This window comes from Patiria miniata, unplaced genomic scaffold (assembly GCF_015706575.1).
Source record: "Patiria miniata isolate m_02_andy unplaced genomic scaffold, ASM1570657v1 HiC_scaffold_13, whole genome shotgun sequence".
NCBI classification, from domain to species: Eukaryota; Metazoa; Echinodermata; class Asteroidea; order Valvatida; family Asterinidae; genus Patiria; species Patiria miniata.
Window position 1 is genome coordinate 11493448 of NW_024037051.1, and position 18713 is coordinate 11512160.

At 38.4% G+C, this 18713-nt stretch overlaps 1 protein-coding gene across 1 annotated transcript in view; it reads right to left on the reverse strand.

Annotated features, from left to right (window-relative positions):
• Positions 1–18713, reverse strand: part of LOC119721282 (mitogen-activated protein kinase kinase kinase 2-like) — a 59128-nt gene that overhangs the window by 26656 nt on the left and 13759 nt on the right. Inside the window, exon 2 of the mRNA XM_038191282.1 lies at positions 9399–9537. Coding sequence (XP_038047210.1) covers positions 9399–9402 — 4 coding nt within the window. The 5' untranslated portion in view covers positions 9403–9537. The remainder of the gene's footprint in view (positions 1–9398; positions 9538–18713) is intronic.

Genomic DNA, 18713 nt, shown 5'->3' on the forward strand with positions numbered 1-18713 from the left:
TGGAAATTTTGACTTCTAAGAAAAAACTAATTAAATTGTGGTATGCAGGATGCGGTATGCAGTGCTTCAAGCCTTGTCAACTTTGAACTAAAGAATTCCTGAGGAAAAACAAACAACACAAAACATAACAAAAACAATCCCAACATAAATATTCCACATTTGCTTTAAGAAATGTATGTAACTTCATCTATGTGTATCACCCGACCCATTTCTTTTATATCAAATTAAAAGTGAAAGCCCTGCGTACCTTAAATATTTGCATGCGTGGCCATTTAATGCTGGGTTTACACATAGGTCAAAGATTAGCAATTAATAATACTCGGTGTCATGTTAGTGAAGCTGGCATCAAGTGATGATGGGAAACACAGCCAGTGATGAGCCAGCAGCCCGGCTTGCTGCCTTTGATGGAGATGGTCTGTCAAATCCCATGAAGACAAATTGGGCGTAATATCAATAAACCACTGTACAGGTTATAAAATGTTAAACAAGGGGGACTCTGATCCTCTCCAACAGTGTAGCAGAGTCAGACCATAGAGCAAGTACAGACCAACAAAACCAAGGGATGGCAGGGAGGCAGTGGTAACAGGTGGTTACCGTACATGTATGTACCACAGCAAATTGTACATGGGTCATGGTTTGTTTACCGGGGAGATTTGTAGTGTACCATTTATAAATGACAGAGTTAACTTGTACTTGAAAAAGTGAGAGTTTATTCTCGTACATGTAGATTGTATATTTTTAAGCCCCAGTTTATATCATATTAGTTTTGATCAGACCATTACCTGAATGAGTTATGCTGTAAATGTCATAGCAATGAATCAATGAATCAATCAGTTAACGTAAGCATGACGTAAGTGAGGGTTTCAGAGATCTATTCTTGTATATTTTTAGGACCCAGTTTATATTATTAGTTTTGACCTGATGATCATTATGTGAATGAATTATTCACCAATGCTCTAATAGTGTAAATGTTAGCAATGAATCAAACTCTGTGCTCATTAATTGGAATGTTTTGCACTCTGTTTTGAATGGTTTGGTATTGTATTTGTTTTCCTTTTACCAAACTTTAATCTCAAATGGTTTTAGCATCAACTGTCTCTTTACACTACAGCCTCGCAGCCCAAATTAAAACAGCCACTATAAAACCTTAACCCATTTCTTTTTTTTTATACAATGGAAGCCCTTATGACACTACTGGTGTGGTTGGTCAATCACAAGTCTCTCTGAATAAACAAAAATCACAAGTAACATGGAATGAATTAACAAGAACAAAAGGTTTCCTTTGACAAAGTTTATTGAAAAAGCGTGCGACTTGACTGGGAGTGGGACTGGGTGACTTGTGATTCAGATGCGAGGGGCTTGTGATAAACTCAACTATTACACTGGCCAATGAGATTTGTGCAAAACTCTCTCAACAGTGACAACAGAAGGGATACATACATGTAACAGATACTTTAATGCCAATGTTGCAACCAAGCACGATATACCAAAGTAAACACACAAGAAGTAGGCTTACACATTTGTGCACATTCAAATGAAAATTAATTGTGACTATTTATTCACCTGCAAACAAGTGCATGCGCAGTGCATCATGTGAGTCGTCCATTTACTGTTCAAGCCATAACACAGCTGCATGTATGCAGGCCTGTAAATGTTGGTGCATATATTGTTTTTGTGCATGCAAAACAGGCTTGTAGTTGTACTGCTCCTGTATATTTTGGGGTTGACAATGTACATGTATGCGCATGAGTTACAAACAACATTATACCCCAAGTGCCCCATAATCTTTATTGTATCCCCAATGGCAGGAACTAATGGGTGCTCTGTGGGCAATAAACAACCATACAATTTCCAAAGTGGATTTTGCGCAAGCATGATAATGTCACGAATGTATAGGTCCTAGAGCCACACTATAATTCAGCAAACAACACAACCACATACACGTTATAACAGCAAATCTACATCATTAACATGTTATCCAACAGCGACCTTTAACTGGTTGCCAACATGACCAATGTACATGTATGTACCGGTACATGTGCCAAACTGGTACCACTCTAGACAAGCCCACCAGTGCCAGTGTACTACCGGTACATCTACATGTATCCAACATGGTGGTTAATGTTATCGTAATATCTGCAAATGCCCAAATAGGTACAATCATGATCATGTACGTTTACATTAATGGATAGAGTTGTTGCACATGTATGCACTGCACAGATTTACACTGTACAGATGTACTTGAAATCAGCATTAAAAACACCAGGGCCTGAGGGTACTCCCCATATTTTTAACTATATTTTGCATAACTGCTTAATTTTATAAATATTTTATTTAATGAATTTTATCCTAAATGTATTAATCACTGTTATCCAATTAGTTTGGAGAGCCCCTCGACAGAAACTTGTTTCTTTTGGGTAATCCTGCAGGAGCTTTTTGGGTGTTGTTTTCTGTTATGTTTTCTGTTATGTTTACTACTCAGTGTTATTTGTATATATGTAATTGCTTTGTCTATGATTCACTGTTTGTAATATCCCGGAAAATGAAATAAATAAATAAATAAATAAATAAATTGTAGAGATGAAAAGATTTAAAGTTATAATATAAAAAAAAAATATAAAGGTATGTCCTTCAAAGGTTTAGCACTGACAGCTTCAACTGGAACAATAACTTGAAAGTTGTCTACATGATGTAGACACCGGTACCATGTTGACTACATGTACCTCCCGAATGTGTATTTTCGGCACCTGAGACACTATTTTTAACAACCGACCATGATCTTAGCCAAGGTGGCTCAGCACCTGATTGCCCACCAAAAAATATCCCTGTCACTCTTGTCCTGTTATTGGCGCATTTTTTGCCTCCTATCAGCCTCGGGGCAGGTTTTGTCTTCACAAATCACTCCTTATCGGTCTTTAATGACCGATTGTCCCACCAGATTCCCCTAGCACTTCCACAAGTGAAAGAAGGGAATCAGTTGCTGCAGAGTTCATACAGGTCAGTAGTTCAACCCAAAATAAGTCTGGCCTCCTGATACTGCAGAAGAACACCAGTCCCTCGGGGAGAAGCCTGTACTTTTCTTCACCCTGATCTGCTATCTTCTGTTATTGGTCAGGACAGGGAAAGTCCGTTTCACTAGAGAAAAGAACCTGAGATAAAAGTTTCAGACAAATCTATTATCAACCAACTTTTGACATCTGTGAATGCTGACTGTTGAACATCACAACTCAAAATGATTCCATGCAGGAAGTCAGTTGAAGAAAAAAAGATGTATTGTGGAATAAAATTAACAGCCTGTTTCAGTCCTTCATTTAAAGAAAATCCAGGAGAGCTATAAATCGCTCTCCTCAAATATTTGAGGAGAGCAAATCGCTCTCCTTAAAATCTACGGATAAACAGCGGTAAAACGACGGGTTACCATTGTTTTTGTTTTATTTTGAATATAACGATTTATTCAAGGGGCTGCATTATTATTAGTTTTTGCATAATAACATATGCTCAAGTTGCGTTACTTTTTTCGTTTTTGTAACTGTAAGACAAGGTAAAATTATTTTAAAAAACTAACTAAATGGAGATTAATAAAAGGTTTGACTACTGCTTAGGCTTTCATTTTTTAATACAGTTGTCAGTTGGTTCATCACTTGATTATACTTTGAAAATGGAGAGTTAATAAACAGCACATAAAGCAACTGAATATTTGCTTTCAGATTCGTTAAAATTACATGACATTTTCAGCCAGAACTATTTCAATTGCTCTACGAAAGCTATACAAAAAGGGCCTCAAAATGACACAAACTTGCCTTAAGTTTTATCGAAAATATTTGCCGTCGATAATCTTAAAAATAATGGAAAATGCAGGTCAAGTATGCCATATACACAATGCTAGTCACGACGAGAAACTGGCTAACAACGTCTGAACTTCGCACTAGTACGAGCGTTTGTGATGCACTGTGTGTGGTGGGCCGGCAATGAGACTCGTTTTACGGTATAGGATTTCGGTGAAACACGCTGCATCGTTTCACTTCACATACCAGTAAAACTTCCTCAAAATAAATTCATGAACACGGGAAATACATACACAGACAAGAAAGATCAAGTTCTGTGAATAAGCTTGCAAAGATCGTCCTTCTCAATCGTTGTCTTCTTGGCATTCACGATGTCTATTCCGTCCGGCCTGCACGCAAAACACTGTACGGCAGTGCATTGCACCGCCCGCGACTTTTACATTGACTGGTTACCGCATTTTCATCATGCCTTCATTGGGACTTAGTGCGCGGCGCAGCGGGAACCAGTCATTGCTGCACTCGCACGTACGGGCCCACGTGTTTTCATGCAGCTCTATGCGATTTGCAGATTGTGCACGCACAGTATACAACCGCTGTACACACACGATCTTATACAGTACGTACGAGCTCGGTGTTCGTTCATTTTTAGCGATGTCCAGCGGCATATTAACGTGAGTTTGGGCATTATACCAACGAAAAATACGTGTAGCTTAAGACTTAAAATCCTTGCGTTTTTATCACTTCTTATTTTTAAACTTCCCGTGTTTGACGAGCCCTCTTTTGGATTTCTGAGGAGCGCTATTTTTGGCGCTCCTTCGAGACAGTCGAGGAGCGCAGTAGGAGCGCCTGCGCGATCGCGCTCCTTAAAAATGAAGGACTGCTGTTTAGTTGGAAAAGTTTTTCTTGATTTACTGCATTATAAGGTTAGGTGGTCTGAATTTCACTTTCAGGGAACCTTGCTGAGTTGAAGTCAGGTCAATCACATATCAGATCATAAGTCAGGCAAGTACACTGTATTACAGGGAAAGGACCATGATAAAGGAATGATTTGTTACAGTTCATCGGAGTAGCTGGTCACTTGTTACCGGTAGTCTATGAAATATCTATGATATGCGCATAGATTACGCAAAAGAAAACACTGCATCTTGACCTCCTGATTCTGATCATTCAGCGGGCGCCTTTCATCGCATCTTCGGTAACCAATCATTGGATGACAAAAAACAAGGCAGCTATTGACCAATCAACAGCTTTGGCCAAATTTCTGCTCTAAATGACGTCACAACTTCTAAAGGCAGCTCCCAATTGCCTGGTGCACGAGGTCGCATAAAATGTACATGTATATCAGACCTTTGTAGTATGGCTCTGCACACTTGAACGTCTGATTCTCAGACTAGTCACTTGTCTTAAGATTGGGTGCTAGCTCTATGATAAATTGTGACAGACTTGTGAGGACTGGACTTCAACTCTGGAACCTTGAGTGAGAGTTTGAACAACCGATTGTGTTGTTTGACAGTACTGATATAGTCTCATGCAATTAATATGTTGCGAACATATACATGCTTCCTGTGCCACTGCCAAGGATAATATTGTTGAGGGTAAAGGTCCAGATTTTCATCTCCGGTTGCATCAGATTAAGAATGTATACATTTGTTTTCATGCGTTCAATTTCTGTAACCAGATTGATTGACAATTGGTTAAAATGATGTACAAAAACAAATTGTATGTTTCGTGATTTCACAGAGTCTATAGAGCCATGTCAGAGTTGCGAAACAAATTGCACTTCAGCAAACAAACTTCTTCTTTTTTATAATTGGCTGTACCCCTTTGTATGCCTTCAAAGGAGTATACTTTACAAATCTTTCTTTCTGGTAATTAAGAAATATAAATGTGAAAAACTGGTGTCAAGCTTTACTGTCACGCGACTACATGTACTACGCCAATTTTGTTAACTGTCTTTATGAAAATTCTGCTCTGTTAATTTACAAAATGAAGTGTTTTCTTTTTTTGTTAATTTTTGAAGTAGTACATTATGGGCAATCACCAATTTCACTGTAAAATAAAAACATGTTCATTTGTGGCACAAAAAGTCTATGATGGATGAGAGCCTATCAGGCAATAGCTCCCTGGAGGTTCTGGAGAGTAATTCCAGGAGCCTGTTGAGTCAATTCAAGCCACATGGATGCTAAGAGGTTGACAAATTGATTCTTTCTGCTTGATAAAAAAAGAGAGAGTTTTTCCTAATTGGAGATGGATAAGCGATTTGCCAATGAGTGACAGGGACAATCAGACCTGTGGGAATATCAGGAGAAGAAAGGGTTTTACCAGCTTGGATTTGGCTTCATGGGTTATGAGTCAATTATTTCACCGTTAATATTGTTAGCATTATAATAAACAGCAAGATCAAATTCGGACAATTTTAATTCGGTCTCAGTCTCAGACACACTTAGATTTAGAGGCCAATTCATATTCAGCACAAAAGCCAACGTTAATGAAATATGTGACATTATTGGGAGTACCTGGCAGCATATTTGAAAAACTAAACACATCTCCTGTGAAGTGTTTTGCAACTGTTTTTTTGCGACATCACATTTTATTTTCATTCACATGAAATGTGAATATGTACAATGTATTTTGGGTCTTGACCAGCTTTGCAAAATTAGAGAGAGAATTGCCACAAGCTACGACTATGGTGTCCAACTACGTACACATATTAATTAAAAAAAGAAAGAAGTTATCTGAACATGTTGTACTTTAACCAGCGTACAATTAGCCAAATAGAAAGTAGTATGTTTTTCAAGTAGGCTGTACCCTTTACGGAACGACAGTTTTCAAAATAATATTATCTTTGCTCGCACGTATGTTTGTTGCTGCAGATAAATAGGGGGTAGATCCTCGCAAACAAATTTTTTTTAGCTTGCGTGTGTCCCCGTACCCCTGCGACTTCCTGGAGGTGGCAAGGTGGGCTCACAAAAACAGCCACAGGATGACAGTCGGCAAGGATGCCCCTCGTTAATCAAGTGGGAAGTGACGGAACCTGGTCAAACTGGAAGGGGGGGGGGGCTGAGGGTTAAAAACGGGTTGGAGAGGGGAGACAGGGGCAACAGGACACTGTGCGTAATATTGGGGATGTTATTCAGAAAAATCGGTGAGGTGCGTGTTGCTGTGAGGTCACCTGCATGTACCTGTAAGTCTGGCCCGATTGTGGCTGTGATGCAGACAAGACTGGAACTTTCAAATAGATTGACTCTTGGTTGATTGATGTTGAAGCAGCTCATTCTCTTGATGTTACTGCTGCTGATGCTATGTAGATCTATAGGATACATGTGTTGCTGTTGTTGCTGTTTTTTTAATGCTAAATGTCACAAGTTTTGCTTGTATACTGATGTACACATGTAACATACTGTTGTAACTTTCAATTTGTTTCCTGTGAGTGTGATGTACTTGTATGGTTCCATACTACTTTTGAGGAAACAATGTGTAAAATTGCTACATTTATGGCCACTGATGTGAATAGTTTAAATGATCTGTGTGGTTAAATCACATCATACAGTAAGGGTACAAAGTTGACGAGAGTCAAATCAAAAAGGCTCCAGAACAACCACTTGTAATGTGCTTTACAATTGTGAAAGACTGGAAAAAACTTGTAAACATTTGTAAACATTTTGCTTTGTAAGGACTGAACATGCAGGTCAAATACCTGTAAAACCAAATGGAATGTTGTTTTTTTAAGCCTTTCCCTTCCTTCAGATTGTGACTGGTTTTGTCAACATTTGGAACGCAAGAATGAAAGAGTCGAGTTACCTCAAACCTCAAAATACTTTGCAGTGGATCATATCATAGAAGGTTCCTTGCTCTATGATCATAGTGTGCAGTTAAAGCGTGTACTGCTTCCAAAGGTTCTTGTCACAAGTAAATGCAGGATCAGTCAACTAGTCGAATGCCTGCCTGAGGGCGCCAGTCACACAGCTCCATGAAGCTGGAAGCACACATGGTTCGCAGAGACCAAACAGGAAATTCAGGGTTTTGGCATTTTACTATACAGAATCCCCCAGCTGTATGAGTTTACAGCTGCACTCTGTGTACTTTAAGGAACAGAGGGTGGATTGTTCAAATTAAAATAATGTTAGCAAAATCCCTACAGTGTCTGCCAGGTTCTTCCATCACTTATGTACAATGTACATGTAAGCACACATAATCAGAACAATTACATGTACATATGTATGTTAACAGTATGCCCAAAATCTGACTGTCATTTCACCCTCTGCATGTGTATGCCTGCTCCAGCTGATGTAGCGGTACATACTTACCTGTACACGTACCAGTACCTACATTGTACATACCTGGTACACTACATACTGTGGGCCGTTCTTCTGTACTGTGCTGTAACCATATGTCTTTGGTACGATACAATCCCCAAATACAATCCCCAAATGATTTACTGTCTAAGTCTTTTCACACTATTCAAAGACTCTGACTTGGTCTCATGTTAAATCCCCTTTGGTATTAGGTCTAAAGGTTCACGTTACACTGGCCCAAGATTTGGGCCACTCTATATCCTAGTTAGACTTTTCTTTTATGCTACATGCACTTGTGATGCCTTAACTCTGTTGTGGGTAGTGCCTGTGGGTAATGCCCTTCAAGTTCCACAAAGTTATTTTAAATCACACTGTGCTGTCCAGAAGCTGGTGAGAAACATCTTCAAGTACATGTAGGATACGGACCCATTTACCTCCTGGTTTCAATTCAGACGTCTTCTTGCCGGAGTTCAGCTGGCTACCGTAGTTTAATAATTACTCTACAAATAAATTACCCAAGTAGAAATTATCTAGCACAACATGTGCACCACTTTGAACTCTGTTGAACTTTAGTGGGAGTAATCCTGGGATTGAATAGGACTAAAGGTTGGCCCAGCATAGTTTGAAAAGAAGGTTCGGCAAAACAAATTTATTGCCAGACCTCTTTGAGTTTGAGGACCCATTCAAAAGGCAAACTTGCAGACATTCCAGAAGGTACACTGTGGCAATTGGTGAACTGAATACTACAGTGGGACTCTGATGAAACACTATGAAGCTTGCAAGCTTATTTTATCTAAAGAAAATATTACATGAGTGGATTGGTATAAAAGACTGTGGTTGACTATTGATATTTGTTTGGTAGAGTCTGTTTTAACTACCGGTATTCATTTAGAGTCATCACTTGGGTCAGCAACTTTAAGATAAGAAAAACCAATGAAACCATCTTGAAATAGTGGAATGCTCAAGGTTTAATTGTGAGACTTCAAAATTACGTTTTCGGATTGGGTAACAAATTGATCAATTCCTAAAGGAACAGTTTGGTATCTGTGGCTAAGCAAGCTACCTATGGACTCCATAAACATCATTGCCATCAGTAGTAAAAATGCACATCACTTGTTTTTGACACACTTTAGTGCAGTTGTGTACATGAAGCCATACTCGAGAGTTGTGCACATTATTGGAAAATGGACTTGTGAACACCACACCATTCGCACATGGCTCTTATGACTGAGTAGACAAAACAGCACCATCTACAATTTGTGCATGGAGTTCATTATCAGATGAAATCAAGGCTTTTCATTCAAAGCGACAAACTTACCCATTTTTGGCCTTGCGTGTACACCTTACATGTATCTGTTTCATTCAAACTCCTTGTTGGTCTATAGATGTTGTGTCTTGGACACGGTAGACGAGGGTCACACTTATGGTGTCGTGGTTTTCTTTGAAGCACTTAACTCCTGGAGGAGAAACAAATTTAAGAAAATGTTGATTAATATTGAATAATCTATGGATTTAACTTGAACCCATCTGAACAACTGGAAAACTTAAAAAAACTTGAAAAACACTAACAACTGTAACTTTTTTCCGCACGTATAATTTATATAAGAAAAAATCATTTACATGGACCTATTGATACATGTAGCCTGTGCTCGTCCAACATGTAACGTTTGCTCAAGCTGAATACAGATGCCCCTAATAGTACATATAGTCATGTTTTACAGTGTACAATTTAGCATTAAACCAACTGATACAAACAGTTTTGAATGCTACCGGTACATACCTGTACTTTACCTTTCCTTACATATGTCAATGTATAACAAATGTATGTGAATATTGAAAACTTCTACCAGACTTGAAAGCAAAGTTACACTACATCTTAATTATCTGACTTGTGCTGACTGAAATTGAACCAGGCCAGGGTTTCAAAAACCATTGCCATCTACCCTGTACACACAGCACCCATACCCATACACTGGGATTCTGTCCTGCATACAATGTATAGTTTTTTTTTGGGGGGGGACTGGTAATGTCTGACAATCACTCCGCACTTCCTTGATCCCAATTTAGTTCTAATCAAGAGAATGGATGACCTCAACCTTTAGGGGTCAACAACCTCAAAATCCAGTTCATGGATTCTGACCAGAGAGTTTTTTTTAGCGCATGTACCGGGTAACATGTGAAGCATTATTCTGGTTCCGTAAGTCAAGTAGGCCTACTGTGCGTGTACATACAGCATACAACATACCGGTACTGTGCGTACAATCTATGAACATACTGTAGGCAGACACATTTTATTTAATGACGTGTGTATGTGAAAATAAAAAAAGAAAGATGTTGACCCACTTGTAAAAAACTACAAGGGAAAACAGAACCAAGAGCTTATTTCCCATTCAGATAGGTGATATTGGAATTAATCTGTTCAGTTTGCATACGTGTCCATAAAACCTTCCACCACTCCATTACATGTACATCGTACACGTATGTATGTAACAATCTTTATCTTATACATGTAAATCATACTGCTGAATTTGCCAAGCACAAGTCAGCTGAAAACCTCATACATGTACATTGTATACTAAATGTACCCTATGGTTAGAAAACTTTTAATGTAGTTTACCAAATACTTTAAAGCTGAGCAAATGTTTGTGCTTAAGGCCAAAAAAAAAAATATTCGGTCTCTGGTCAGACCAAATAGAGGGCACTGTTGGAGCTACCGCGGAACATTTTGGAAAAAAAAAAAGATCGACGCGCATGGTTAAAATCGACGCGCGCGCTGACCAGAGACCGACTTATTTTTTTTTTTGGCCTAACAAAGCTCTCCAAGAAATCAGTCCTACACATGTAGGTATAAAAAGGCTTGAGTTTTGGTGGTGAAGGTGTTGCACCTTAATTTAATTTGCTATTTGTGTTTTTTCAAAGTAGGGTGGTGGGATTGGGGAGAGGTTTCATTTTCCCAAATAACAATGCGACTAAAAAGTGCGTGCGTACTACCTGAGTTCAACTCGGGCAAGCCTTGCGCCAAGCAGAAAATGGCTGCTGCTGGATTTGTCTATACCGGTATGAATTTGTTAATCAATTCTCAAATTGTTTTATTTATATGGTACGGTATATATACATGTTTATATCTTTGTACTGAACATGAGATAATACACTGGCCAAGGAAAAAAGGCTGATTTATAGAGGGGGCAAAATCATAACTGCTGTCACCACAACCCTGAAATATAATATTGGCCAGCGCTACGCTGGAAAGAACCTATTAGCCAAGCATGCAAGAGATTGATCCATGGCAACTATGTCACGATCTGACAACCTCCTTCCCCCAGCGCTTCCGCTCCCCCCTCTCTCCATCGAGGGCAGCAGTCACTCGCCGAATAACGCGAGAGGCATCATTTAACAGTTAGCGCAGCCTTCCCCTCCCGTGGGATGGGATATCCACTTAAATTGAGTTTCACGGGCCGGAGGAGAAGGTAACAAATTCATTAGGGGGATTAACCCCCTGGCATTTCAGAATGGACTATTCCACATTCGCTCCACCAATCAGCTCTGATTTGTACCATTCACAAGAAGGTTTAAAAATGTATACGTAACCTTTACAACAATCTCTCATTAGAAAGGTGCTGATACTTGTCACCACTTAAATGTGACCTACATGTACAGTTTATGTAATTCCAGAACTTTGGAACTTTTTGGTGAGGGGTGAGCATGTGCATTAGTCACAGGATACATTTTTTTGTATGTACAAGGATGAACGACTTCCAAATTCTTTGGACAAACACAGATGCTTTGAGTTGGGCGAGTTTTACGGTTTGTGAAACCCAAACCAACGGCAGATCCTGCGCAGAGTTTGTAGCGATAAGCCTGGACTACAGCATGATTCAGGGAAAACCATATAGGGTGAATTCGAGGTTAAAGCCAATCTGTTTTTGGGCCAGTGACCTGAAATAAACGTAGTTCCAATGTAAAATTGATGAAAAAAAAACAAACTAATGATATGAACAATCAAACGGTACGTTACCCATGCACCACAAAATACCTCACTTGCATTAAGTCAGCAACTTTTGGTTGATAAAGAAAATCCCACAATGAAAATTTAAAACGCTTAAGTTAAAACTCTTAAAAAGAATTGAAATGAGTGAATACCGATATTCATTCAAAAAGAACGGTTGATACTGGTAGTATAGCACACACCAGAGGACGAAATTATAACCAGGCATCTAAAATTTTCCAACCATTTAAAATTTGTCCAATAAAAAATGTATAGGCCTACTCAGTCAAATCATTGATTTTCAAATTTGTACTGCCAGAGCATTCTAATTCCGTGATGGATATTTTACTCAGTGATGGCTAATAAGATTTTATTCAGCACAAGTACTGGTACATGTACAACAGACTCTAGGAGTTCATTCATCCCAGCAATTTACATCTTGTACTGTGCCAGACATAAAAGCAACCCAATTACGCAATGCCGTCTAGCTTCACCTTATGCAATCTCCACTTGAATATCTACCAGTCTGTTCGGTCACTAGAAGAGAGAATAAAACCTGAATCATTTGCAAGTCTAATGCTATCCATCCCTTAGCAACAAGCTGTCACACTATCAACACTACCCAATAAACATGGCCCTTGAGTATAAACAAGACACTTGTTCTATGTAAAGAAAAAAGTCAAGAAGTCCTACATGTACATGGATCATCCGTGCTCTTGCATACGATTCAAGACATGTGTACATGTACATGTACATGTATGAGAGTGATGTGCATCACCAGAGTATCTTTGCAATATGATCTAATAATGCAGGTAGAAGTCTCACAAATCAAATTTTTTAAGAAAAGAAAAGTGCCTGATTCTTTTATGGGCCTCAACTTAAAATCCCTCTTACAATGGCCTTGTACATGTGCACGTATGCAATCATGAAATCAACTGTGTGTTTTGAGCATGTTGAAAGAAAAGTTCTCCAAGATACATTGTATTCTGACAGTTTCACAGAGCAATGTGTTGCATTATAAGTAGTTGTTGGAAGAAAAATTCATTAATACATACAAGTACACGTAAAGTATGCTGACTAAAGACCATTAACCAAAAACTAAATGTTCATATTCCTATGTAGAACTCAACGGACCTGATTACATACTTTCTGGAACAAGATTTGTTGGACTGACCCACCATACTGTGTGTAAATGAAATGTCAAAATAAGGTGACCTAAAAAGTTCAAATGTTCCAGCCCCAATTTCCAGCCCATGATGAAACAAAAGTTTGACGGATGAAATTTCAATGTATAATAATGAATTTAGCCTTCACTATTGGGAGAGAAAAATTCCCAAACTACACATAGCGACGGTTGGAAATCATTAAGGCAATTTGCAAGGAAGGAAGAAGAACCATGTACAGCTTTGATAGAGACCTGAAGGGATTTTCCTGCATACTGACCACAAATGCTGAAAGTTCCCAGGCCATATGTACTGTATGTCGTACATACACCTGAGGGAGACAAGCCTACAGGCCTACAACTGAAAATAAAATCTGTCCTGAATGGCTGACAAAGCACGCATTGTGGTTGGCCAAGTGGATACGTTAAAAGTGCTGTGACTGTAGGCATTGTGGGAAAAAAGGCATTGTGGGAAAAAAGACATTTGAACAGGCCAATGTGCTTCTTAATTCTCTTAATTAGTCAGCAAACTAAAGAAAAAACCTACACATCTTGTTCTTGTCCATATTTTATAAATTTGTACATTGTACATAAAATACAGTATATGGTACCGGCATGTACAGTTACGGGTGTACATTTCCTAATTTACCGGTACTGTTAAACTTAAGTTCACTGCATGTACATACATGTATACATGCATACATGAACATACACAAACTGACTCACTGAGTACCAGCATGGTAAATTATGTACTTGTATGTACATTAAAAATTACATTTGGCAAAACAGGTGAATATGTAACTTGTCAAAGTCTACCGTATCTGTCTTGTTTTGGGCTCTGTGCCACTAGCCAACTACCGTACATGTACTGTACATGTACATATGTGCATCATCCTTTCTTACAATGACTTGCACATATTCCTAAAACTTAAATTTCTAAAACTTTGTGTTCAAGAATGTTTCGAAGTTCACAAAGCTAACAATAGCCAGCTGCTGGAGAAGTGTGTACACTGTGTGTAAAAACAGGCTCAAGGCAGAAAACTTAAATTCCTTTAACTGGCATAGAATTCCTTTTTCAAGAATATTAAATACTCAAATCTGTGATTACAATGCAAAGTTTCACAAAGGTAGTTTTGGAAAAACTTAAGTGGACCAATTTCTATTGAATTTCCAAGTATAATACAGTACATGCATGTTGATCAAAGCCTACAACCTTCTTTATATATTCTTGAACATGCCATCCCTTACCATTTTATGTACACTTAAGTGAGTTGAAACAATTTGTGAACAACTTATGACTATCTCCAAAATATAGGGAGTTGAGAAAAACTTGTATTAACTTTACATCCAGGTTTAAATCTAGTAAACATCTCTGGTTCTTCTAACTTTCTTTCCGAATAGTCACTTCACATGTCGTACATGTACATGTACCGGTGTCTGCAAATGTTTCCCAAGTTGTATTCTAACCATGCTGTAAGCCTTACTGGCATTAAATTAAAGATGGTCACACCATGGCAACATGGCCCAACTGGCTAGACTCAAAATTCCCACAATCTTCAGTTTCCATGCGTCGTTCAAAATGCCACAGGTCTCTTAAAAAAAAAACCCACAGAATTATAGGAGCCACTATCTGACAGCAAACTCTCCAAAAGTTGCACAAACAAATTAGGTCAGTTTTATAAAAAAAACAAGCATCCCCCTTTGGCCTTTACATTAAGTGTATGATATTGCAGATTTTTTCCTACCAGGTCAGGAAGCTTCTGTCCAATGTACATCAACAGGTTGTCACTAATTTGTACCTGCCACCCTCTTCTCAGTCATACCTGTAACCACTTACCTACATGCAAGGATTGGTAAACTTCAAGGATTTCCCACAGACAGGAACATTACATGTACCTTACCTGGTGGATGTTGGACACTTGTTCGATTTATAAACAGACAACCTCATAAATGATGATGAAAGAGGAGTAAGGGGATAGGCAAGGATTTTACTCTAAGAATGTAATACATTTTGATAAATGCCTCCCTCTCTGGCTGGCAAATTCCACAAAGCCAACCCAGCAGTCAAAATAAATCAAGTGACTGTTTTTAACAGTTGAGAGCTCCTTGCCCATATTAGCAAGGTTGACTGGCTGTGACTGTTATGAAACTTGATATGTTTTGACTGTAGAAGATTGATAAGCCAGCTTTGCATGCCTACATTTTGTTTGTTGATGGAATTGGACTGTCACAGTGCCTTCAAGAAATATGATCTGATTGTTGGTGATTAGCCTGTGTAAAAGGCATGGCAGAGGAAGTGGATTGAATTTTTGATTGTCTGTGAGTGATCAAACAAAAGGATGGTTAGCTAATAGGCCTAATAATTAACATTAAAAAAAAACCAAAACAACTAACCCCAGTTAACCGTTCATCTGCATTGTTGAAAACAGCTTTATGAACTTGAAGGTTCAAATCCTACTCAATTTTGTTCTATTTTCTTTTAGATATTCAAACCACAGAATATGTAGCAATTCTATACAAGTACATGTATGTACTCCATGTACAGACACGTGCATGTACCGGTACCTGTATGTTTAATATCGTACTCTGGATTCCACCTTATTTTTCCAATGAATCAATTCTCAAAAAAATATAGTCTGTGTATTTTACATGTATTCATTTTGCTGTGTGTTGCCCACGCATAACTTTTAAATCTTTTTCTACACCTTTTTCTACACATTTTCCCCCCTTTTAAATGTATTCCCAGTTGTCCAGTATTCACAATGACTTTTAACAGACTAACTGCCATCACCGAGGAAGTTATAACTGAAGAGCTCAATCTGAATCAACGTCCGTTCAAACAAGCAGGTCGGTACATGTACCTAAAGATAAATATATATTGTGCACCCCACAAATCAACCTTTCCCTTCTGTATACAATCAATTTTATGCCAGAACTGCTGATGTTTGTACAACAATATTGCAATGCCTAGACATGGACCGTTAAATAAACAGATGTGTATATATAGCAGATTTTTTCCCTCTTCATTCCTTTTTCTGTGCTTGTTGCGTCGGCTTTACGATTCAGTACTTTCAGGTGGTTGTTTGTGTTGCGCCATACAGCAGGGGGTTTCTGTGATTGCTGTTTCCCAGGCATCTAAACTGTGCAATTCTCTGACTAAAGACTTTTGCTTGCAAGGTTAACCTGTCTAAAGGTTACATTTACCTGTTTTGCACCACATTGCACCATAACTGTTGTAAATTGTGAGGTGTCTGCATGCTCCCGTCTTGTTTCCTTGCTCTTTGATCTGGTACTACATGAATACACCACAGTGCTCCAGCTGTTGCCACCATAATATGCCATACATGTATGAACTTCTTTAACTTACATGTAGTGGCAAAATGTGGTATTAACTCTTCCCATATCAGAAAATAGGCTGCACTTTTTTAAGAACAAAGGTTTGTCCTACTATATATGCAAACATGTGTAACTTGCAAGATAACCGTCCTATACAGTCTTTTGCACTTAAAACCCTTCAAGTTTTGGGTTCATGGCACCCACAGCTTAAAGTCCTTTGAGATAAAATTTGGTGGAGTGTGGATAACACTTCAATTCCCTCCACCGTCCTTTTGTGTGATTAAGCTCAGGGCAAGCAGGTGGATTTCATCATGCTTCACTGCTCTCCAAAGTGCAATGTTTTGTACAGTGGCTCTCACATGACGCAGTTACTTAAACACTTCATAATCTTTCACCTGAAGGGTTTTAAAGGGTTTTACTTTATATTGCACAGAATATTGATCTCCCAGTACGAGGTTTAAGGACCAATTCAAGTGACTGAAGCTTGCCAATACTACCTCTCTCTCAACCTACCGGTACATATGTAGCAGTGTAAAGGGTACTAATATCATCTGAGAATGACATAAAAAAAGCAGAAAAAAAATTAGCTGCTACATTTGGAGTCCCACTTTTGGAGTGTTCATAAGCAACACGTTTACAGAAGTTTGTGATGATCAAGAGCACGGTATTGAAGAATATGGGTTCAAAAGGTAACCTTGCTGCATACTTTTTCAGCAGATTACTAAATTGCTCCTTTACAAAAATTTCCTGGGCATCAGTAGGCCTAAGTAAACAGCTTTTTCTCCCTTTTCTCAGTTGCGAGTGTGTACAGTATTTTGAGCCAGAGACTCGAGCCACCTGAAGCCACGGTGGAGATAAAATCATGGTTTGGTAAATACTGCATTTCTTATCATTGCTGAACAATTCGTATGCTGTAGTAGTGTATGGTACCGTACACTGTACTCAAAACCAACCTATGATATGATTTCGTAAGCGCAAAGTGAAATACACCGTACAATGTTTATACACGTACCAAAAATTGCATGGTACACAGATCTGTATTGTCAAACATAAATTAAATAAACCCAGACTTTCAGATTCTCCAACACTCATAGAATTATAACCTAAAAGAAGATTAGTCTTGCATTCAGAATATGAAAAGGTTTTCAGACTGCTGTGCCAATTGAGTAACCTTTCCACAAATGTGCTGAAATACCGTGTGAAAAGAAAATCCTGTGTGTTCTCAGACCCGCACTGCACCCAAGTTTTTAACATAATGAAAGTTTCCATAACCATTTGAAAGAAAAACATGCGCGAGCCAGTAACAAGTGCAGCCAAGTGAATCCTGATTTGGCTGGTACAAGTACAAATTTCACTTTCTTTTTTACAAATGGTACAAACTGAAGCTTTGTCACGTGGTAATGAAATAGTTTAAATGTCCAGTGGTATTGAGTTCTTACCTATTTAATACATGTAATACATTATTCAAACATTGGAAAGGGTTAATTGATAATGATATTGGGTTGCAGTGGAAATTAGCCCACTGCACAAAATGGCAAAAACAGGCAAGCTTACAATGTACATATACATGTGTATGTACATGTACATATTTAAATTCTGTACTTCAGGTACAGAAATTGCACTTGATAATGAGTCCTTCAACCATACATGTACAGCAGGCATTTTTCAAAGTCACTTTCCTGAATTCTCAGATCTCGTAATACAGAGGAAACCACTTGGCACATTTTTTTGCACTCTAATTTTCAAGAAAGTTGTAGAGACTACCCTCTCTACAACTGTATGTACATATATATGTACTTTTTTACAGGCCAGCTCTACTATGCATAACAGGCATGAAAGCGAACACAAACAATGTGAATTTGTAAAGTAACAACAAGAATTTGCACTGCAAAGTCACATCAGTTGAACATTTTATCTACGGTGATTTTCGTTGCGAACGATTTTGTGATTTTGCTTCAAATATATGTACACTTTAGTTGTGAAAGGGCCTTCAATCCTAAAAACTATTTAAAAACCTCCTGGTAGATATTAAAGTCTGAGAGGGTTACATGGGGTACGTCGCCTTTGATCATCCTCTAGATTTTTTAATCAAACGTTCTTACAAATTAATAAAATGGTTTAGGATGCACGTAGCTGCTCATCTCGCACCT